Genomic DNA, 23,478 nt, shown 5'->3' on the forward strand with positions numbered 1-23,478 from the left:
TTGGTGCTCGCTAGCTTTGCAAATTCAGCTATTGTTGAAAGCCAGCCAATATGAAACAAACTATTACAATTACAAAAGGTTGCAGCATATGTTGTGTAAATGGTGAACTCATACAGCTGTCAACTCTTGTCATTTTAATCCGTTTCACATTTGCTAGCTACCTATTAGATCGAAGCCCAAATAGAATGATAGAAGATGATAGAAGCCCATCTCCTACTGTAAATAACCTACACACTTTGTGTGTGTGTGTAGCCAGCCAGCCAGGTAGAAAAATAAAAGACGGACATCAGAGTATTTTTCAATACACCAAAATGCATAGTAAGAACCCTAGTAGCCTAATATCTCAAAGACTAGTTGATAAAATGTTCATAAGAAAGAAATGAAATTCTAATGGAAATGTTTCACAATGATGTCATTAGGCAGAGCAGGCAACAGATGGCAGACAGACAGCAGAGTTGGGGACAGATATGCAGGGACAGACTGGCAGAGACAGGGAGTCTCAGGTAAGTTTGTTGAGTCTTTGTTTGGCAACATTATGAAAGGTTCTTAATTTTTTTGACTTGTCAGTCACGAGTCAATAATGTATAGATATGAGAAGCGTGTCTAATACATTTAATAACAAACCATGTACCTCCTTAGGTAAACATATGAATTACCTGTTGCCCAAAGATCGGCGCAGCTGTTAGTAAGTGGTTCGCCATGTTCAGAACATGCGGCCACAGAGGGAAAGATTTGGCGTGTAGTGGTGATGTCAGACCATCTAGTTAAGTAGCCCAAAAAATAAATAAACTCATGTTCATTGATTAGGTTAAGGTAAACCATCCCTCAAATTAGTGGACCAATGGAGACTCATTGTCTACACCTCCCTTTAAACCCTGCCCTTCACAACAACAACAAAAAGCCAAAACTCACAATTTAAAAAAAAGTCAGTGAAAGCAAAGAAATCGAGAGCAAGACGAGTAGCATAACCAAAAGGTAGTAATTGCAGCCAAGAGCATAGTGGAAATGGATTCAATATGATTGGTTGTTGGGGAACTTGAACTGAAAACTATTTTTGCATTGGTTTTCAAATACATTTTTCAATAATTTCCGGTTTTTGCTCTGGCTTTAATATTGTCTTTGCAAGTTTTGGGGTTTTGCTTTTGATATAGTTTAGAATTCTATACATTTTGCTTCAAATCGTTTGGTTTTTGATTTCAACATCAATTATTTCACTCTTCCTCAAAAAAATCATGTTTACATTAGCAACTTTTTCATGTTTACGATGGATTTCAATTCAATGGTGTGAAATTGGTCACAAGGTACGATTGATTTAGTTTCTCCCAGTTGCTGGCCCGCACTCCAGTACAGTAGGTGGCGGTAATGCACCATAACGTTGGATGCCAACCAATGATGAACCTGGTCATTTAGATTACTGAACAGGATGACACTGACTGACTAAATGTTTCAACAAAAACAAAAACTTTATTTCAGGAGAATCAGAACAATTTCATTCAGTGGGTTCCTCAGTCTTGCTTTACAGAATAAAAATGAGCAATATTTGCCAACTCTTGTACATGCACTTTGCAACACATTTCCTTACTCCCCCCCTCCCCCCATTTTCAATAACCTGGTTTCAGGCCAAGCTTTATGTGAGTAACATACAGATACAAAAGTAATGACAGACCTTAGACATTTTTTGGGTAAATTATCCAAATGTCAAAACAAAAATACACTAGACAAAGTGGAATCTTGTCAATAAAATGAATTAGAGGAACGTCAGTAGAAACGCTTTTATGAGCAAATATTGATACAATAACCATCATATTGAAGTAAACTTGGAGTCATGTGGTCCTCCCACTACAACTAGTCGGGAAAGCATGCTGTTCATTAAACTACAGATGAAATAAATTATGAACTTCACAGGGTGGTGAAAATGCAAGGTAATTTAGCTTCATGCTACTTTCCAATAAATATCTAGGGTCTTCGTCTGGTGATATGATAACCTATGCTTGGCTGTAAAGAAAATAAGTACTATTTTGTCCATATGATGTCATCATGTAGGCTATGTGCGCTCTAGCCAACAGCACGCAGATCGTGCTATTGGTTAGAGCACACATGCCAATACCAAAGTGAGCATACTCACTATAATGCAATCATTGGAGTTGATAATGTGATGAAACCCATTTAACTAGCTTTTCATTTTTGATACATGGGAATTTAACCACAAAATGCTTTTATTTGCAACAAGTCAATAGGATGGAAACATGCGCATAATGTTTTTATGCAGATTCAAGAATATGTGCATGAAAATCTGTCGCCAATTGAATGGAAACCTAGCTGTTGCTGTACATTTTCTTGAGGGTAGACGTATGTGTCCAGACAGTTGAGTAAGACGTTCTCAGGGTTGTACTTTAAAGTAAAAAAGGAACATGAAGGCTCAAATTATGGAAAAAAAAAAAAATATCTAACATTAGATTAGGGTACTGCATTTGTGAGATCATGGATTCATACAACTCACATGGGGGGAAATGTTAAATAAAACCAAAACTTAACCCCACTAACTACCCCCCAAAAAACAACCCAGGTTGAATAAAGAAAAATACACCAACAGAGATTAAGAAAAAGAGAAACATATATTTCACCCTAACTACGCCATCTCTGCCTCGCTCGTAAAGGGATTGTAATCAGACAAGTACCTGACAGAGCAGAATGTCAGATTAAAATTCCAGTTGGGGGAGAGCGTGAATGTTAAGGGATAGTGAGCACCGTTCTCAGTTTGTTACCGAGGGGCGGGTTTGAAATAATTGTGGTGTGGACCTAGTTCTGGGGGTTCAAATACAGAAGAAACAAAACCCTACTTAACCCAGAAAACAGACAGTTTGTTTCTTATGCCTACACTGCGCCGTTGTGGTTTCTAACAGGGCAGCAGCTCATTACAATATCCTTCACACTAACAGGGAAGGGGTATGTGGGTTTGTGTTGTATAAAAAAATAAAAAAAATAAAAAAGGAAATTAGTAAAGATGGCAAAGCCCCTCTTAATATTCGTCTGCCTGGGTCTCCATCTTGTAGCCGTTCTCATTGGAAACGTAACCCTCCCCCGATTGCACCGACTCTTGGTCCATCGTCAACCCATCCTGGCTATTCTCCTCTGGCTGGGGCGGCGCGTCGCCCTCCTCCCCATTACCCACGTCGTCCTGCTCGGCCGAGGGGAGCAGGAGAGAGCCATGCCGGTCCTCCCTGCGCTCCCCGCTACCCCGCTCCCTATCTCTCTTATGCTCCCTGTCTTTCTCCCTGTCCCCCCTGTGCCTCTCCCGGTCCCTTTCCCGGTCCTTGTCCCTGTGGCTGCGCCTCCGGTCACGGTCCCGCTCCCTGTCTCTGTCCCGCTCCCTCCCGCCACGCTCCTCTCCCACTTCCTCACCCACACTAGGCTCTTCAGGCATCCTCTCTCCTCCCTCCCCCATCATACCATCTCCTAGCCCCAAGCCCTCATCCCCCTCACCACCCTTGCCCCTCTCCCGGTCTCGCTTGCGCTCTCGGCTGCGGCTCCTCCTCTTCCTTTCACCTTTGTCTCTGCTCCTCTCCCTGCTATGACTGTCTCCCCCTGGCCCTCCTCCCCCCCGCTCCCTCTCTCGGTCTCTCCTCCTGCCACCCACTACGCTCTCCTCTCCGGGCCCTGCCTGGCCCAGACCCCTGTCGCCCCTCTCCCTGGAGCGGGAGCTGCGCCTGCGTCTTTCCCGGGACCGGGACCGCCTTCTCTCGCCACCGCGCTCTTTCTCCCCCCCCCGTTCACGCTCACGGCTGCGCTCTCTGCGTTCCCCTCTGGGCTCAGGTCCACGTTCACGCTCACGTTCCCTGAGGTGAAGAGAAGGGCAAAAATAAGTCAACTGTCAAACCTCTATACAGAAAATATCAAGTCAGTCAAACAACAAAATGTCCAATCCCAAATCTACCGCTAGCCCATACCCTCAACACCTGCACAGATCTAAAATAATTGGATAGATGTAACTAAGGAATATGGTAATAAATCCATCTTGCCTTCAGATTATCCAATTCTTTCAGGTCTAATGGGTAGGGCCTATTTAAAATAGGGTGACAACCCTCCCTTAGCAGACCACCCCAAGGGCCCAGTGTAGGTACTCACCCTCCAATTGGGGGGTGGTCATCATAACGTGAGGTGTCGTCTCTTCCAGAGTGCTTGATGTTGACGTCAGCCCCGCCTCTCCTTGTCCCACCAAGACCACCGCCTGGTTGGGGACAGAAAACAGGGCTCATTGTGATACAGAAATCATAGACAGGAAATGAAAGCATTTAAAACTGACAAAATATTAAAAGGGATTCATAAATGACCAATGCCAATGTGAGAATCATCCTTTCCAAAACGCTCAGTGAATTCAGTGTTAAGATTTTAAGATGGCATGACTGTAGTATGGATAATTATGCACCGTCACAGAGATCATGTGCAGTTCCTCACCTAGCCTGCGGGGATGCCATCCCTTCACAGTGCGGCCTCTCTCCACATCCACCAGCACTCTCCTTCCGTCGATCTTCTTCCCGTCTGCATGCTTGTAGGCAGCTGGGGGAAGGGGGGGGTGATGAGAAAAGGGTAGAGAAGGGTAAGTTGTAGCTCTGCAGTTTTAAGGGTAAGTTTAACAAAGAGTGCATGAATATACTGACCAGGAGCAGGTGAGGTAGTGTGGGGCTGCTCTCTGGGCAGACAGACCATGTAGTAGTAGACCTTTTTCCACCACTAAATGCTGCATTTACCTGCACATCTCTCTTTTTTGAAGATGTACCACAGTTTATGTATTTTGTTGTGCAAGCACTTTACTTCAGTAAATCTTTATTTTGAAATGCTAGAGGGATAGAATAAAGAAATTCATTCTAGCCTCAAATCACAAGTGAGCCGGTATAGCAGATAAGGTTGACAAAACTGCCATTTAAAGCATTTATTATTAAAATTTCAAACATTAGATTTTATTATATCAAGTGTGTCATAATATATTCAAACAAAACATTAAAGATAGGCATATAATGATTGCTCTGTTCATGTGTGGTTTCTGTGGAGCACCAGAGACCGAAAAAGTGAAACACTGCTTTAAAATAATTTAAGTCTTACTAAGGTCCAGTAGTGACCACACTACTGTTGAAGAGGGTCAACCGCTTACTGTTGCATGGCTCATTTTACCATGAAGCTAAAACGGCTATAGTTTAGACCAAGGGTACGCAATTCTTACATGCTGACCACACCGCTCGCGTCACGTGCACTGCAAAATAAATGTACACACGTTATTCAATCATTTCACCCACACTGCTCGAGCGTCTACGTGGCCAGGCGCTTAAATATAAATTCTATTTGACGCTCGACGCGCTGCAAGTCCGGCCTCTCCCATCTCATTGGTTTTTAGGAGCATGTACCCACGTGGATGACTGAAAGATGAACTGACGTCCACACTCCAGTCGGTTGTAGTAACGCACCGTAAAGTTGGTTGCCAACCTCCATATAAAGTCCAAAGAAGTAAAAAAGAAGCCTGAGGAAGGAGAGATGAGAAAGGAATTCGGTTTACCGTTTTATCTGTGTATTATTTGTCGGGGTAGAGGACCTTATGCATTTCAGGTAAAATAACCCAATGTTTATATCCCAGGACAAATTAGCTAACAGCAGCAAGCTAGCTAGCTAAATTGCCATAAATGTTTAATGCTTTTCAACCTGTCCCCAAATTAATATAATTGGTTCAGAGTTTGTTTTGATATTTCAATCTCCGTGTCCTGATCACGTCTGGTGTGGGGGTACAACAACAACAACAAATCAACATGCGTGCGTCCGGTTTGGTCAGCGTGTTACCCTACGCAGTCCCGAGCCTGCTGCTTTTCTGGTCTACCTTGTAAATGCACACCTGGTGTCCCAGGTCTAAAATCAGTCTCTGATTAGGGGGGAACAGGCTTCCAAGGTCCAGAGTTGAGTTTGAGGATTTTAGACCAATCAACAGCCTTGAGTTGGCCCACGACTAAGCTAAAATATTACATCTAAGGAAGCAAGCAAAAATACTCAAAATCAATTATAAACTCAGCAAAAAGAAAAATCCTCACAGCAAAGTTCCACATACACGTGACTAACAAAAATGGTATAACGTGTCCCTGAACAAAGGGGCGGGGTCAAAATCAAAAGTAACAGTCGGTATCTGGTGTGGCCACCAGGTGCATTAAGTACTGCAGTGCATCTCCTCCTCATGGACTGCACCAGATTTGCCAGTTCTTGCTGTGAGATGTTACCCCACTCTTCCACCAAGGCACCTGCAAGTTCCCGGACATTTCTAGGGGGAATGGTCCAAGCCCTCACCCTCCAATCCAACAAGTCCCAGACGTGCTCAATGGGATTGAAATCCGGGCTCTTCGCTGTCCATGGCAGAACACCGACATTCCTGTCTTGCAGGAAATCACACAGAACAAGCAGTATGGCTTGTGGCATTGTCATGCTGGAGGGTCATGTCAGGATGAGCCTGCAGGAAGGGTACCACATGAGGGAGGAGGATGTCTTCCCTGTTAAGCACAGCGTTGATTGGACTGCGCTTGTTGTCATTGCAGGCAATGATGCTGTGACACACCGCCCAAGACCATGACGGACCCTCCACATATATCTCGCTCCAGAGTACAGGCCTCAGTGTAACGCTCATTCCTTTGACGATAAAAGCGAATCCGACCATCACCCTTGGTGAGACAAAACCACGACTCGTCAGTGAAGAGCACTTTTTTGCCAGTCCTGTCGGTGGGTTTGTCCAGCGACGGTGGGTTTGTGCCCATAGGCGACGTTGTTGCCGGTGATGTCTGGTGAGGACCTGCCTTACAACAGGCCTACAAGCCCTCAGTCCAGCCTCTCTCAGCCCATTTCGGACAGTATGAGCACTGATGGAGGGATTGTGCGTTCCTGGTGTAACTCGGGCAGTTGTTGCCATCCGGATGTACTGATTCTGTGCAGGTGTTACACGTGGTCTGCCACTGCGAGGACGATCAGCTGTCCGTCCTGTCTCCCTGTAGCGCCGTCTTAGGCGTCTCACAGTACAGACATTGCAATGTATTGCCCTGGCCACATCTGCAGTCCTCATGCCTCCTTGCAGCATGCCTAAGGCACGTTCACGCAGATGAGCAGGGACCCTGGATAAGTGTGTCTGCTAAATGAATAAAATGTAAACAAGTGGTCCAAGCAGTTGACAGTACTTTGATGCGGACTGCGTTTGAGAGTCTGTTGTGTGAAAAATGCTTGCGCACTCGAAATTAAAATCAGATGACAGTAATTCATGGTCGCACCATACTATTATATTACCCAACAAATTGATGAGAAATGTATTTGCGCATTTTCACATCAACCTCTTACCCAGAAGGAACAGTGAATAGGAGTCACCATGGGTCAAATCAGACACCCACCTCACTTACCAAAGCACGTCTAACCACTTAGGTGGAATTGGGGATTTTCAACCAGTAGCTAGGTTTCCATCCAATTGGCGACAGATTTGAAAGCAAATATTCTCAAATTCACATCAAATGCGAATTTTCCCACCAAACTGACTTGTTGCAGATAAAAAATTAAACATTTAAAAAAATCAGTGCGCGATGACGTAGTGCACACAACTTTTTCGCTTAAATTCTGATGTATAAAAAATGAGTTGTCACAAACTTGCATTTAATAGCAAATGTGCCTACGCTGGTCTTGGCGCGTGTGCTCTACCCAAAAGCTTGCATATACAGTACGGATAGGCTAGTCTACACGAGATAATAATGGATGAGAATATTTTGTCTAACGGCAGTCAAACAATCGATCATCATGTCACCAGCACAAGACCCTCGATATTTATTGGAAAGGAAAATCAAGCTTATCACCGTGCACTTTTCACCACACATATTTTAAAATCGGTAGCCTATTAAACTACATGGTTTCCCCAAGTCGTAATGGGAGGACCACACACACACACACCCATAGTCACTTGACTCCAAGTTTACTTTGATAAGATTATAATTACAATCAATATTTTGCATAAAAGGCATTTACACCGCTATTCCACACATAATTAAATTCTACAGACACAGAAAGATCCCACCATGCCAAACTAACAAATTCTGTCAGCATTTATAAAATTGCACCAAAAATTCCTGTTTCCATCACAGCTGTCGTGATCTTTTAATCCAGTATGACTTTACTCACATAAAACCTGGATGGAAACGTGGTTAGTGACAAACCACAGGTGGATACTGCACTGCAAATGCTGACATCTTAGGCACGTCCTTAGCCGCCCCCCCACAGTTCAGTGAGAAATAAAATACCAGTGACACATTGGTTTGAGTTCCTGAATATTTACTGATTGCCAGAGTATATGACCTTGAATGGCAATGCTGCAATCTTCTTACCCAATACATGTTGTGCTTCAGACTATATTGAGGCTAGAGTAAATTAGGTTGCCTTACATACAACCTCTGACCTTGTAATACTGGTCTAGAGGGGGAGATATAGGGGAGGGGTCATCTCGATACGAGCAAATGTGACCATGTTCACATACCTTAGTGGGGGGCTTTATGGGCTGCTGTGTTTCTTTTTCACCAACTACCTTACCACGAGCGCAGTGTCGGACTCAGAACCTCCCAGAGCATAGGGCTTCCAGTTGCAAGTCAACATGGCAGGCTCCTGCCAGATTTACCACCACAGACTGCAGCTTCTGAATCAAACTCAGAATAGACACAAATATATACTCCCTTGGCCCAGACAGTCTTGGGATCAGTCTATTATGACCGAAGAATTCGGCGAGATCCATGATGACCCATCCTGGCCTCTACACTGGTCTGCTCTGCTGTGGTAGACGATCCAATGGGAAACAGCACAGAGGACTCTTTCCTCTTTATATCCAATCAGAGGGCCTTACCAGAACCACTCACTTTTATAGCCAATCTGAGGGCCTTACCAGAACCCCATCTAGATCATAGCAAATCATCACTGTACTTTAATGACACCTCACAGGTTTATACTACCAGGGGGCCTTACCACAACCCCTCACTAACCTAACCAATCCAGGTTTGTCTTACCACAAACCATAACCTTCTCAACCAATCAGAGAGGACTTTAATCAAAGGGCCTTACCTCGACCCCAAAAACATGGCCTAAATACGATCTTACTATACAAGCACACATACGGTGCATATAAATGTATTTTTTTAAGAAACAGAAAGGTATGCATCTAGAGAAAATTGGATGTGTTTGGTGTAGGCTAGAATAAATGGAGACTAGTAACAGTGGTGACATGTTTCCTCACTAGACTGGTTCTATTAGCTGAATACACCGGATCCTTGCTATCAGCTGTGGTAAAGAGATCTGGGGGTGAGATGACTGCCATGTCTGAATGAGCTACCGCTATGCTCTTGTTGGCATCTGCTCTTGCCTAGTTATATAGTAGGGACAAAGCTACATGTGCGCATAAGTATGTGCCTTGCTGTAAAAGTGTGTAGAGTCCCTTCGTAACCCTATTCCATTAAAGCCAGCTCAACGCACACAAGAAAGGACCTTAACTTACAATGCTAGGGGATTTTGTTTTGGGCGTGTGGTCTTTTTGATGCAATGTTATGCAAAATATTGTCCTTTTAATGATTATGCAAGAGACAACTTGATAAAATGCTGTTTCAGACAACTAAAATACTCAAATAGTAAAAGCACTTTGGTCTATTGTACAAGTGCTAAAATGGATACATCTGAGGTGGCTTTAACACAAAAGGAAAACTCATAGGGCACCCATTAACTGACTAATGGCCTGGGGGTGCGTTCAATGGTCAAAGCACCAGATCAGTCTTATCAATGTCAATATTGTTGAAGCAACATTTAAGCAGCTTCAAAAAAAATGTGCTTTGCCCATTGAACATAGCTCTTCTTCCCTAAATAGGAGGATGGAGGGTGGAAAGAAAGCTTACCCATCATACAAACCCATCATACCAACCATATACTGAGCTGTGGTAGTAGGGTGTAGATGTATCATAATCATCATCATCATCATCTGCAAGCCAGCTCTGGCCAATAGCCATCACAGATAGGCGGCTGCAGTGGCAATGAGAACAACAAACAATTAATACACTGCAGAGCCAGCATAGACATCCCCTCACAAGTCAACCCTCACCTGAGTCACATCATACCAAGGGTGGGCGACCCTGGTCCCAGGGAACACTACTCCCTGCCTGTTCATTGCACCATGGGTGCATGACCCTAAGTGTTCCAGCAATTAATCAGTGGCTGCGTTTCAGGCCAGCTACATTGTAGTCGCGCTGTGCGGATACTTGCCTCACCACCGACTAGCAGTCAGACATCAGATTCTTATTTTATATGATTTGGTTAGCTGATATGTAAAACACCTACTCAGGTGATGTGAAATCTGGCAAGTGACTGCAATGTAGTCGGCCTGGAAGGTAGCCAGTAAGTAGCAATCTTAGAGGACAGATTTAGACCGGGAACACCAGTCTGCCTGATAATTTGTTTAAATTCGATAAATGAGAATAATACCAGCGGGCATGGTAGATCGCCAGGACCAGGGTGGAGGACCACTGATATGAGCTGATAGAAATGGCCTAGTGTCACAAAAGCACAGAGAGGGTACCCAAATTAACCAGACAAGTTGGGGGGGGGGGGGGGGGTAGTAGCCTGTTGGTGACCTGTAGCTTACCGTTGGTGGTCCAACCAGGGAACCCACCTGTTCCACAGATGACTTAACACTAACCATTACAGGCCTAACCTAAAGCAAGCAAAGGCATTCAAGGTGACCAGAAGAACAAGGCTTAGAAGTTGTTTATACATACAAGACATAGGCCAAATCTCCCCACGAATGGCACCGCCACATAGAAGTACCATGGCTGGACTAACTGCACTCACTCAGACAAGTGCAGTACAGAAACCCTTTCTTGAGTTAGTCAAGAGGTCATCATGCGCCACAAACACAAGACAGACATCACACAAACCTCCCTCAGCACCTTGTTTCCCCTAATTAATAACATAGCCATTCTAAACTCAAAGTTCTGAAAATAAAAAGGATGGATGGATTTTGGTGACCCTTGTGTTCAGAGTTGTACCTTCAACTTGTATGGACTGTGGATCCATATTTTTAACCCCCTTGCCAGTAGGCTTGGGCGGTATACCGTATACCGGGGTATTCGGAAAAAGACAAGGATGGTTTTTCCGTACTGTTGAAACAATTTCTTTGAAGTTTGATAAATTTGAACATTTGTAGCTACTTAATGTTCAAATTTATCAAACTTAAAAGAAATTGCTTCAACAGTATGGAAAAACCTGCAGTCAACTTGTACAATACGTTAGGAGATAAACACTGAGTTCTCAATTTCACCCGTCACATTATGAAGCTTACTGTAGTCCCCTGTCATGTGGTGTCTGTTTACAAGCACACAACTACAAGAGACCGGAGCCTTGGGAGTCATTCACTGTTGCGCATCATGCGCCAGGTGATCTAATTACAGTAAGTCTAAAAGTTAAGTCTAAAATGTGCTAACTCCTCTGTGTTTGGTTTGCTAATATAGTAGCTAGTTAGCCATCTAGCTAAGTGGTTAGCTTCTTCCAAAATCAAGCATTCACTTGGTAACAGCAGAGAATCCCCTCCTGGATCAAGAGCCTTGTTGGTATATATTGGTTTTGTGCATACAGCAAACTGTGTAGCATGAGTTACTTGTATAGTTTAGGTCAGAAACTGTACAAAATGTTCACAATGCGGTTGTTAGCATTCTCTATGGAATTTTACATGTACTTGTTAGCAATGCTAACCTTCAGATTAGAGTATCAGTGGGTTTTGAAAATAGCACCGCTTGTGTTCAGTGCCAGTATTACCGAATATCCCAGTATATGACAAGGTCGGTATGAAAGTATGACAATCTGGATACCGCCCAAGCCTACTTGCCAGCTAGTTCTTGTCGCCGACTCTTTTCATACCATTGTTCTAATCCAAACCATACTCTGGATACTTTCCATTCAACATGTCCTCGCAGCATAATCAGACCAGCTCAGTGTGGCTCAGCAGTGTGAACATTTTATTTTTGGCAGATATTAAGAGTGGGCCTAGGACTATGGGTAAATGTAAAACCAACACCCATCATGGCCCTTCAATGGGAAAATCGCACCAAGGACAGCAAAAGCTGCTAGTGCAGTACAGAAAAAAAATATAAACACATTTTAAAAACGGAGCCTAGTCAGTTTGCGCCATAAAAAAGGGAGTATATGCAGTCAAGAGGCTTCCTCGTACCCTGGGCAAGAGTATAAGGTGCTGATGTTAACTAATAGTCAGCAACACCAACTGCTACAACTTCTAAAGCTATAGTGAAATTAAAACCATTTGTAAGCTCCCAAAATTAATCTGGTGCGTCCTTCGTCATTTCTCACTTACACAAGTCCTTCAACAAATACTATCCCACCTACGTACCCTCCCAGCATTCAGACTCCCATTTGAGATGAGGTGGGTTATGAGGGGGTTGGTCTCTCGTGGTACTCACAGTGCATGTCTCTCTCGTGCTCGTACTCTATGAAGGCGTAGCCTCTGGGCTTCCCTGACCGCTTGTTGTAGACGATGTAGATCTGGAAGAAAGAGCGACTATAAAAAAGCTAGCTGAACAAGCTGGGGGGGGGCAAGAGGACCAACTGCCACTAACAAATGGCCAATAAGCTGTATTGTAAAACCAATGGGTGGTTTGGGAGACAGACAAAACGTACCCGTTTGATGGGTCCGTAGACCTCAAACTCACGGCGAAGCTTGGATTCCGTTGTGTCATAATTCTGCAGCAATGATAACACAGTTAACGTCGATCACATGTGCCAAATACAAAAGGTGTAAACTTCACTGGCAGCTTGGTCTTAGAATTGTCCTCAGAACACACTTCTGGCATTCATACCATTCGACAGAAAAAGTGGATGCTTGGTTTTCATTTTATTGTGGTGTATGTGTGCTTCATTTGTTATTAATCACTACCCGGTTTAAGTATCAGTGGCCAAATCAGGATGGAAGGTAAAGATGCCATGGAACATGGAAGATGGCCTGTATAATGCACACTTACAACACGAGCCACAAACAGGGTCTTGAAGGCATCCCCCTGAGCATTGGGGTCATTGTGTGGATCCCCTAGAAGGCAGAAGCCAATATTACAACCTGACTTCAACTTTCAGTAAATCCTATGAATGTCACAAAAGCTCATGTCAACTTACAGAGCTTCAGTTCTGTCTCCACAACCGTCTGCCTCCTCTCAATCTTCTCCCTCCTCTGTAAAACAGAAACAGGTTAGCTAGGCCCCTCAGACTCAAACCCCAAATGGTTACTGTACATTAAAGCCATGTACTAGTACACCCTACTGAAGACTTCAACTTATCCAATCTTATTCAGATACGCATTGAGGTTTCAGAGACTAAAAGTGAAAGGAAATGGCCAAAGGGAAGTGACACCTCTTCCAATTGTCTCACCTTTCTCTCCAACCTCTCATCACGAGTTTCTGCCCTAGTAGGGGGAGGGGCATCTCTGGGATCCTATCAAAACAGTCCAAAAAAAGTTAGGCTAAGAAATGCTAGGCATTCAATCAAATAGCCAACTATCCATCTCATTAATGAGTGTAATTGCACAACAGCTAGGTAGGTTTGCCTTACCTCAAAGTGCCTGATGAAGGGAGCGATGCCACAGTATGGCTGGTTGTGGTGTTTCTCATGGGGAAGCTTCTCCAACTGGGTCAGAAATGGTATGGGGTCCCGCGGCGCAAATAGGGCCAGCAGATTGGGGGGTAAAAACTGGGTCATCTTTCACCTGCAGCGAGAAAAATACATGTTTCGTTTACAAACTACATAGGAACTAATAATATGCGGACATGGAGTTGGTTGCATCAGTGTTGTCATTAGGCAGTGTGGACAGAGCCACAAAGGCTTGGAAGACCATTGTGAGAACCATGTGCAGCTCAATTTCTTCTGCAAAGCTAGCTAAATAATTTCCATGTAGCTAGCAAGGTAAGGCAACATCTTATTTTGATGTGTGGAACTAGCTTCGAAGCTAGTGTCGAGAACTGATCAATGTTGCCAAACAATTCTCAAATCTTCCCTTACCTAGACGCTTCAAGGAAAATTAAGGCCGGAAAGTCAGTTTAACTTTAACTCGTCAACATGAGCTAGCTAGCTAGCTAGCAGGAATAGTGAATGCTTTAGGCTGATACACCACAAATATAAAAATGCAACAACTTAAGATTTTACTGAGTTAGTTACAGTTCTCATATTAAGGAAATCAGTCAATTGAAATAAAAGCATTAGGACGTAATCTATGGATTTCACAACTGGAAATACAGATGTAGCTGTTAGAGATACCACCCAAAAAAGGGCGTGGATCAGAAAACCAGTCAGTATCTGGCCTGACCATTTGCCTCATGCAGTGCAACATTTCCATCACTGAGTTAATCAGGCTGTTGATTGGGGCCTGTGGAATATTGTCCCACTCCTCAAAAGGCTGTGCAAAGTTTCTGGATATTGGCAGGAACTGGAACACGCTGTCGTACACGTCGATCCAGAGCATCCCAAACATGATCAACGGGTGACATGTCGGGTGAGTATGCAGGCCATGGAAGAACTGGGACATTTTCAGCTTCCTGGAATTGTGTACAGATCCTTGCGACATGGGGCCGTGCATTATCATGTCGTGCCATTCATCCATCACTTCATGTTTCGGCAATGGGCCTCAGGATCTCATCACAGTATCTCTGTGCATTCAATTTGCCATCAATAAAATGCAAGTGTGTTAGTTGTCCGTAGCAAATGCCTGCCCGTACCATAAACCTACCGCTATCATGGGGCCCTCTGTTCACAACGTTGATGAACCACTCACCCACAGGACACCATATACGCTGTCTGCAATCCGCCCGGTACAGTTGAAACCGGGATTGATCCATGAAGGGCACACTTCTCCAGCATGCCAGTGGCCATCGAAGTGGTGCATTTGCCCACTGAAGTCAGTTACAATTTAGACATGTTGCAGCAGTGTGGAAAATGGAGATCGCACAATATGAGAAATGTACAGGAGGGCATAGTCAGAGGGAGTGTACAGTTAGGATAGAGAAAGCACTGTGTCAACTGTGGGGGTCCCCATGCACCTGGGGATCGAAAGTGCCCCGAGAGACAGGTTGAGATTGCTAGAGTTCGAGTGGAGCAAAAAGCATCCTATGTTGAGGCAGCGAATAGAGTAGAGGATAGCCCGAGGGTGAGAGAGTCGGCTGGGAGCCCCCAAGTGAGTAGGCCTGAAGAGAGCGCGAGAGATGTCGAGTTGAATAAGTTTGGATTTCTTGCATTTATAGCCATGGTGATCAACTATGCTGATTAGAGGTTGACCGATTATGATTTTTCAACAACAATACCGATTATTGGAGGACCGAAAAAGCCGATACCAATTAAATCAGACGATTTTTTAAATATATATTTGTAATAATGACAATTACAACAATAATGAATGAACAATGAACACTTATTTTAACTAAATATAATACATCAATAAAATCTATTTAGTCTCAAATAAAAAGTGAAACATGTTCAATTTGGTTTAAATAATGCAAAAACAAAGTGTTGGAGAAGAAAGTAAAAGTGCAATATGTGCCATGTAAAAAAGCTAACGTTTAAGTTCCTTGCTCAGAACATGAGAACATATGAAAGCTGGTGGTTCCTTTTAACATGAGTCTTCAATATTCCCAGCTAAGACATTTTAGGTTGTAGTTATTATAGGACTATTTCTTTCTATACCATTTGTATTTCATATACCTTTGACTATTGGATGTTCTTGAAAGGCACTTTAGTATTGCCAGCCTAATCTCGGGAGTTGATAGGCTTGAAGTCATAAACAGCGCAATGCTTGAAGCATTGAGAAGAGCTGCTGGCAAACGCAGTAAAGTGCTGTTTGAATGAATGCTTATGAGCCTGCTGCTGCCTACCACCGCTCAGTCAGACTGCTCTATCAAATCATAGACTTAATTAGAATATAACACAAATACGAGCCTTAAATCATTAACCTCTCTAGGGTAGGGGGCAGTAATTTCACATCCGGATAAAAAACGTACCCGATTTAATCTGGTTATTACTACTGCCCAGAAACGAGAATATGCATATAATTATTGGCTTTGGATAGAAAACACCCTAAAGTTTCTAAAACTGTTTGAATGGTGTTTGTGAGTATAACAGAACTCATATGGCAGGCAAAAACCTGAGAAGATTCTGTACAGGAAGTGCCCTCTGACCATTTCTTGGCCTTCTACACTCTATTGAAAACTGAGGATCTCTGCTGTAACGTGACACTTCCTGAGGCTCCCATAGGCTCTCAGAAGGCGCCAGAACGTTGAATGATGACTCTGGTGTCCCAGGCTGAAAAACAGTAGCGCATTTGGTAAGTGGTCGATCTGAGAACCATGAGACGGGTGCACGTGAAGAGTCCATTTTTAGAGTCTGAACGAAAACAGGGTTTCCCGGTCGGAATATTATTGCTTTTTTACGAGAAAAATCGCATAAAAATGTATTTTAAACAGCATTTGACATGCTTCGAAGTACAGTAATGGAATATTTAGAATTTTTTTGTCATGATACGCGTCCGCGCGTCACCCTTCGGATAGTGTCTTGAACGCAAGAACAAAACAGAGGATATTTGAACATAACTATGGATTATTTTGAACCAAACCAACATTTGTTATTGAAGTAGAAGTCCTGGGAGTGCACTCTGACGAAGAACAGCAAAGGTAATCCAATTTTTCTTATAGTAAATCTGAGTTTGGTGAGTGCCAAACTTGGTGGGTGTCAAAATAGCTAGCCCGTGATGGCGAGCTATCTACTCAGAATATTGCAAAATGTGCTTTTGCCGAAAAACTATTTTAAAATCGGACATAGCGATTGCATAAAGGAGTTCTGTATCTATAATTCTTAAAATAATTGTTTTGTGAACGTTTATCGTGAGTAATTTAGTAAATTCACCGGAAGTTTGCGGTGGGTATGCTAGTTCTGAACGTCACATGCTAATGTAAAAAGCTGGTTTTTGATATAAATATGAACTTGATTGAACAAAACATGCATGTATTGTATAACATAATGTCCTAGGAGTGTCATCTGATGAAGATCATCAAAGGTTAGTGCTGCATTTAGCTGTGGTTTGGGTTTATGTGGCATTATATGCTAGCTTGAAAAATGGGTGTCTGATTATTTCTGGCTGGGTACTCTGCTGACATAATCTAATGTTTTGCTTTCGTTGTAAAGCCTTTTTGAAATCGGACAGTGTGGTTAGATTAACAAGAGTCTTGTCTTTAAAATGGTGTAAAATAGTCATATGTTTGAGAAATTGAAGTAATAGCATTTCTAAGGTATTTGAATATCGCGCCACGGGATTCCACTGGCTGTTGAGTAGGTGGGACGATTTCGTCCCACATACCCTAGAGAAGTTAATAATGGGCAAATCCGGAAACTATCATTTCGAATATAAAACGTTTATTCTTTAAGTGAAATACGGAACCGTTCCGTATTTTATCTAACGGGTGGCATCCATATGTCTAAATATTGCTGTTACATTGCACAACCTTCAATGTTATGTCATAATTATGTAACATTCTGGCAAATTAGTTCGCAACGAGCCAGGCAGTCCAAACTGTTGCATATACCCTGACTCTGCATGCAATGAACGCAAGAGAAGTGACAATTTCCCTTGTTTAATATTGCCTGCTAACATGACTTTCTTTTAATGTATGCAGGTTTAAAAAAAATACACTTGTGTATTAATTTTAAGAAAGGCATTGATGTTTATGGTTAGGTACAGTTGTGCAACGATTGCACTTTTTTCGCAAATGCGCTTTTGTTATATCATCCCCCGTTTGGCGAAGTTGGCTATCTTTATTAGGAAGAAATGGTCTTCACACAGTTCGCAACGAGCCAGGCGGCCCAAACTGTTGCATATACCCTGACGCACAGAACGCAAGAGAAGTGACACAATTTCCCTAGTTACAAGAAATTCATGTTAGCAAGGCCATATTAACTAAATATGCAGGTTTAAAAATATATACTTGTGATGATTCTAAGAAAGGCGTTGATGTTTATGGTTAGGTACACATTGGTGCAAGGACAGTGCTTTTTTCACAAATGCGCTTGTTAAATCACCCGTTTGGCAAAGTATATGCAACGCAGGACAAACTAGATAAACTTGTAATATCAACCATGTGTAGTTAACTAATGATTATTGATTGTTATTTATAAGATGCGTTTAATGCTAGCTAGCACCTTACCTTGGCTCCTTGCTGCACTCGCATAACAGGTAGTCAGCCTGCCACGCAGTCTCCTCGTGAAGTGCAATGTAATCGGCCATGATTGAAAAATGCAGATTACCGATTGTTATAAAACCTTGAATCGGCCCTAATTAAAACCAGCCATTGCGATTAAATCGGTCGACCTCTAATACTGATGGAGCAGAAGTCACAGAAGATACGTGGTAATTGCAGCAGCAGATAAATATTTGGGTGTAAGATTTTAACGCATAAGATCTACAGGACGTTGAGAGAAGGCCTGGTGTAGGATCGTTTAGGGTCAAAGTAGTGGGATGGGTTGGTCGGTTTTTGGGGAGAGTTTATAGGTGTACGGTTAAACAGTGGTGCAATTGAAGTTTCCCATTCGCTTTTTATTCTATTTTCTCGGTGACCAAAATGTGCAATCCACACTGACCTGCAAAAGGCAGCAATACACAAGAGTCTACTCTGCTGGGAAACCACACAATGATAACCCGCAATTAAACAAACAGCTAATTTTAGAATCCCTACTGTTGCCCAATGAGCAACGAGGGGGCGTTGACTTTGGCACCGAACTTCCGCTTGTATTGTGGAAAACAAATGTTCGCACGAACAGCCTAAACATTTTTTTAACGGGATGCCCCCCCTCAAGAATCCTATTAATTCCTGCGTGTACATAGCGCAGGCGGCGGGGAGAGTCCTTCGAATTGCACCTTTCTCAAGACTAAAACGAACAATTCCACACAATTGTGTGACACAATTCCATAATATATGCACCAACTGTTCCGGATAAGGACGCCTTTAGAACACGCATTTTGTTACCCTCGCAATAACATTTCCTAACCATGTGTATGTGACCAATACAATTTGATTAGATTAGTCTGGCTTCCGACTAGACACCTCAGTGAGGCTAACGTTAGCCAACAACGCAGTCAAACAACGGACCTTCGCCAATCCACCAAAGTTTTAAGCTAGTTAATTGCAGAAAGACCAGATACCTAAAATGAAATATGGTACAAATGTGGTACATTTTAACAAGTTTAGTTAACGAAACTGGAATATGTAACGTTATCTACCAAAACGCGAACCACTGTCCAGCGTAGGCCTCGTGCCTCCACTCAGGGACACAACACATTTCTGGCCCACTCACCTTAACTCTTCATTCAATCCCTTTAAAACTCAGAGAGCCAGAATTGGGCAACGTGGAATAAGAGCGTGCACTCTAATTGTTCAAGGCAAGATGTATCCCCACAGATGAATATACTTGAGCTTCAGCTTGGTTAGCTTCTTGCCAGGAAAAAAATATTTGTCCTCAACTTAAAATGGCGGGACTACGTAAAGCGACGACACTGTCGCGACAGATCCTCTAATGTTTCACGAAGCTTCGGGCTAATTTACGTGAGACCTGGTTTCCACATAGAGGAAGGGGAAGAGTGAGGCCCAACTCCGCGGAAAATCTGTCTCCCTCCAGCAGGTGCGATTTTTGGTTGTTTCGCCAATCTAGAAAGGAGTTTCTGTATGGAGCAGGGGCGAAAATCTGATATCAACTTTGGAGGGGGCAATTACATGACATTTTCTCAAGAGCAATTCCTGAGGGGGACACCAAAAGTAGTGCTGTAACACATAGCCTACATTGTAATATGGTAAATGTATATTGAGGAACAAAAGAAATAAGGTGTTTGCCGTAAGCCAAAACTACACAACTAATCACAACAGTAATACCATTGCCTTTAACAAATCTTAGTTCAGTCACCAGTTTAAGTTGAGAGTGGGGGTATCCATGGCATTTTCCAATTGTGTTCCTATTTTACAAGTAAAACAAATTGAGAACCTTTCATAATGTTGCCAAACAAAGACTCAACAAACTTACCTGAGACTCCCTGTCTCTGCCAGTCTGTCCCTGCATATCTGTCCCCAACTCTGCTGTCTGTGTGCCATCTGTTGCCTGCTCTGCCTAATGACATCATTGTGAAACATTTCCATTAGAATTTCATTTCTTTCTTATGAACATTTTATCAACTAGTCTTTGAGATATTAGGCTACTAGGGTTCTTACTTTGCGTTTTGGTGTACTGAAAAATACTCTGATGTCCGTCTTTTATTTTTCTGCCATTTTTCTACCTGGCTGGCTGGCTACACACACACACAGTGTGTAGGTTATTTACAGTAGGAGATGGGCTTCTATCATCTTATCTTTTATCATTCTATTTGGGCTTCGATCTAATAGGTAGCTAGCATATTTGAAACGGCAAGAGTTGACAGCTGTATGAGTTCACCATTTACACAACATATGCTGCAACCTTTTGTAATTTGAATAGTTTGTTTCATATTGGCTGGCTTCCAACAATAGCTGAATTTGCAAAGCTAGCGAGCACCAATTCCATTTCAGTGGTGTTACCCGGGTTAAATAAAGGTGAAATAAAATAAATAAATAAAAGTTCCCTTGCGACAATTTAGCTTTTGCAACGAGAACATTAAATATATTTAAGACAATGGTAGAAGAGAGTGTAGTTCTGTTCAGTTTGGACTTCAGTTTATCGCTAACCTTATCACAGGGACTTTGAAGCACTAACTTACATCATCTGCATGCTGATCTTGGAATAAATTGACGATAGCAAAGATTCCATCTTTGACGAGGCCACATAAATGGAATAGGTACTAGCTAGCTTAATAGTTCATATTTGCGCGCTAGCTCTGCATATTCAGCTAGTGTGTGTGCGCGATTGACTGGATTAACCTCACGCCAGTTACGTTCATTGAGTGCCTTTCAGACAGTGGATACGACCCCTCTGTTACCTTGCCAACTAAGGAACTGGCAGTGGATCAAACCATTGTGAGGCAAAGGGTGGGGGGGGTCGCAATCTTTTGAAACTTAAAAACGCGCTATTAAGTGTCTATAATCAGCACAATTGCTTTCATTGCGTATTATTAATATTATTTAAATTACATAGTTATGTTTCAGTGATATATTGGGGGGGGACAAATCATATTTTTCCCAGGATGGGGGGGTCGTGTCCCCCCGGCCCCCCCCCGGGATTTCCGCCCCTGGTATGGAGGTCAATGAAAGTGTCGAAATATGGCTTATTTGCTACGTGAGGTTTATTTGATTGAATAGATGTTTCATACTGCTTAAGTTGTTACGAACGTACTGATATAAATAGGACACGTAACATCCCGGCAACTTTGTGAAAAAACACTTTATATCGGAATGGTCTCGAGATGGATACGCATATTCATGGTATGAGGCTAGTAGCATAGCATCTCTCTACATTAAATACAGGTCGTTGATATCAAAAACCCTCAGTGAATATTCAAAAAAGATAACAATAATGAGATGTATCAGGAGACTGAAAAGATTTGGCATGTGTCCTCAGATCCTCAAAACATTCTACAGCTGCACCATCGAGAGCATCCTGACTAGTTGCATCACTGCCTGGTATGGCAGCTGCTCGGCCTCCGACTGTAAGGCACTACAGAGGGTAGTGCGTACGGCCCAGTACATCACTGGGGCAAAGCTTCCTGCCAACCAGGATCTCTATACCTGGCGGTGTCAGAGGAAGGCCCGAAAAATGTTCAAAGACTCCAGCCACCCTAATCATAGACTGTTCTCTCTGCTAGCGCATGGCAAGCGGTACCGGAGCGCCAAGTCTAGGTCCAAAAGGCTTCTTAACAGCTTCTACCCTCAAGCCATAAACAGATAATCAAATGGCTACCCCCGGTGATGCAACCGGTAAGGACGCTCTTAATGGTGCAGCTGTTGAGGTAATAACTTTTTGGGGATCTGGTGACCCATGTCAAATCTTTTCAATCTCCTGAGGGGGAATAGGCATTGTCGTGCCCTCTTCATGACTGTCTTGTCATGTTTGGACCATAATAGTCTGTTGGTGAAGTGGACACAAAGGAACTTGAAGCTCTCGACCCGCTCCAAATCAGCCCCGTCGATGTGAATGAGGAATTGTCCAGCCCTCCTTTTCCTGTAGTCCACGATCAGCTAATTTGTTTTGCTCTCATCGAGGGAGAGGTTGTTGTACTGGCACCACAATGCCAGGTCTCTGACCTCCTCCCTATAGGCTGTCGCATTGTTGTCGGTGATCAGGCCTACCACTGTTGTGTCATCAGCAAACTTAATGATGGTGTTGGAATCGTGCTTGGCAATGCAGTCGTGGGTGAACAGGGAGTACAGGAGGGGACTAAGCACACACCCCTGAGGGGCCCCCGTGTTGAGGATCAGCGTGGCAGATGTGTTGTTGCCTACCCTTACCATCTGCGGGCGGCCCGTCAGGAAGTCCAGGATCCAGTTGCAGAGGAAGGTGTTTAGTCCCAGGGTCCTTAGCTTAGTGATGAGCTTTGTGGGCAATATGTTGTTGAACACTGAGCTGTAGTCAATTAACAGCATTCTCACATAGGTGTTCCTTTTGTCCAGGTGGGAAAGGGCAGTGTGGAGTGCAATTGAGATTGTGTCATCTGTGGATCTGTTGGGGCGGTATGCGAATTATAGTGGGTCTAGGGTTTCCGGGAGGATGGTGTTGATGTGAGCCATGATCAGCCTTTCAAAGCACTTAATGGCTACAGACGTAAGTGCTACGGAGCGGTAGTCATTTAGGCAGGTTACCTTGGCGTTCTTCGGCACAGGGACTATGGTGGTCTGTTTGAAACATGTAGGTATTACGGGGCGGCAGGTAGCCTAGTGGTTAGAGCGTTGGGCCAGTAACCGAAAGGTTGTTTGATCGAATCCCCAAGGTACAAATCTGTCATTCTGCCCCTGAACAAGGCACCTTTCCCCGGTTGTCCGTCATTGTAAATAAGAATTTGTTCTTAACTGACTTGCCTAGTTAAATTAAAACAATTAAAAAAATTACAGACTCGGTCAGGGAGAGGTTGAAAATGTCAGTGAAGACACTTGCCAGTTGGTCCATGCATGCTCTGAGTACACGTCCTGGTAATCCATCTGGCTTTGTGAATGTTGACCTTTTTAAAGGTCTTACTCACATCAGCTACGGAGAGCGCAATAACACAGCCATACGTAACAGAAGGTGCTCTCGTGCATGCTTGAGGCATGTAGCTCGTCTGGTAGGCTCGCGTCACTGGGAAGCTCGCGGCTGGGTTTCCCTTTGTAGTTTGCAATAGTTTGCAAGCCCTGCCACATCCGACGAGCGTCAGAGCCGGTATAGTAGGAGTCAATATTAGTCCTGTATTGACGGTATGCCTGTTTGGTG

General features: G+C 43.3%; 1 protein-coding gene and 1 pseudogene across 1 annotated transcript; both read right to left on the reverse strand.

The window, feature by feature from the left end:
• Positions 1-1,444: 1,444 nt before the first annotated feature.
• On the reverse strand, positions 1,445-19,709 carry LOC106583923 (U1 small nuclear ribonucleoprotein 70 kDa). Its single transcript, XM_014168594.2, has 10 exons — positions 19,414-19,709; positions 13,636-13,789; positions 13,456-13,518; positions 13,204-13,258; positions 13,056-13,120; positions 12,715-12,777; positions 12,498-12,579; positions 4,456-4,557; positions 4,126-4,228; positions 1,445-3,836 (listed from the first exon to the last, which is right to left on the reverse strand). Exons 2-10 carry the CDS (start codon positions 13,780-13,782, stop codon positions 3,020-3,022), a joined length of 1,497 nt encoding a protein of 498 aa, XP_014024069.1. The 5' UTR covers positions 13,783-13,789; positions 19,414-19,709; the 3' UTR covers positions 1,445-3,019.
• Positions 13,857-13,935, reverse strand: LOC123729967 (uncharacterized; annotated as a pseudogene).
• Positions 19,710-23,478: the final 3,769 nt, after the last annotated feature.

This window comes from Salmo salar, chromosome ssa23, assembly GCF_905237065.1.
Source record: "Salmo salar chromosome ssa23, Ssal_v3.1, whole genome shotgun sequence".
NCBI classification, from domain to species: domain Eukaryota; kingdom Metazoa; phylum Chordata; class Actinopteri; order Salmoniformes; family Salmonidae; genus Salmo; species Salmo salar.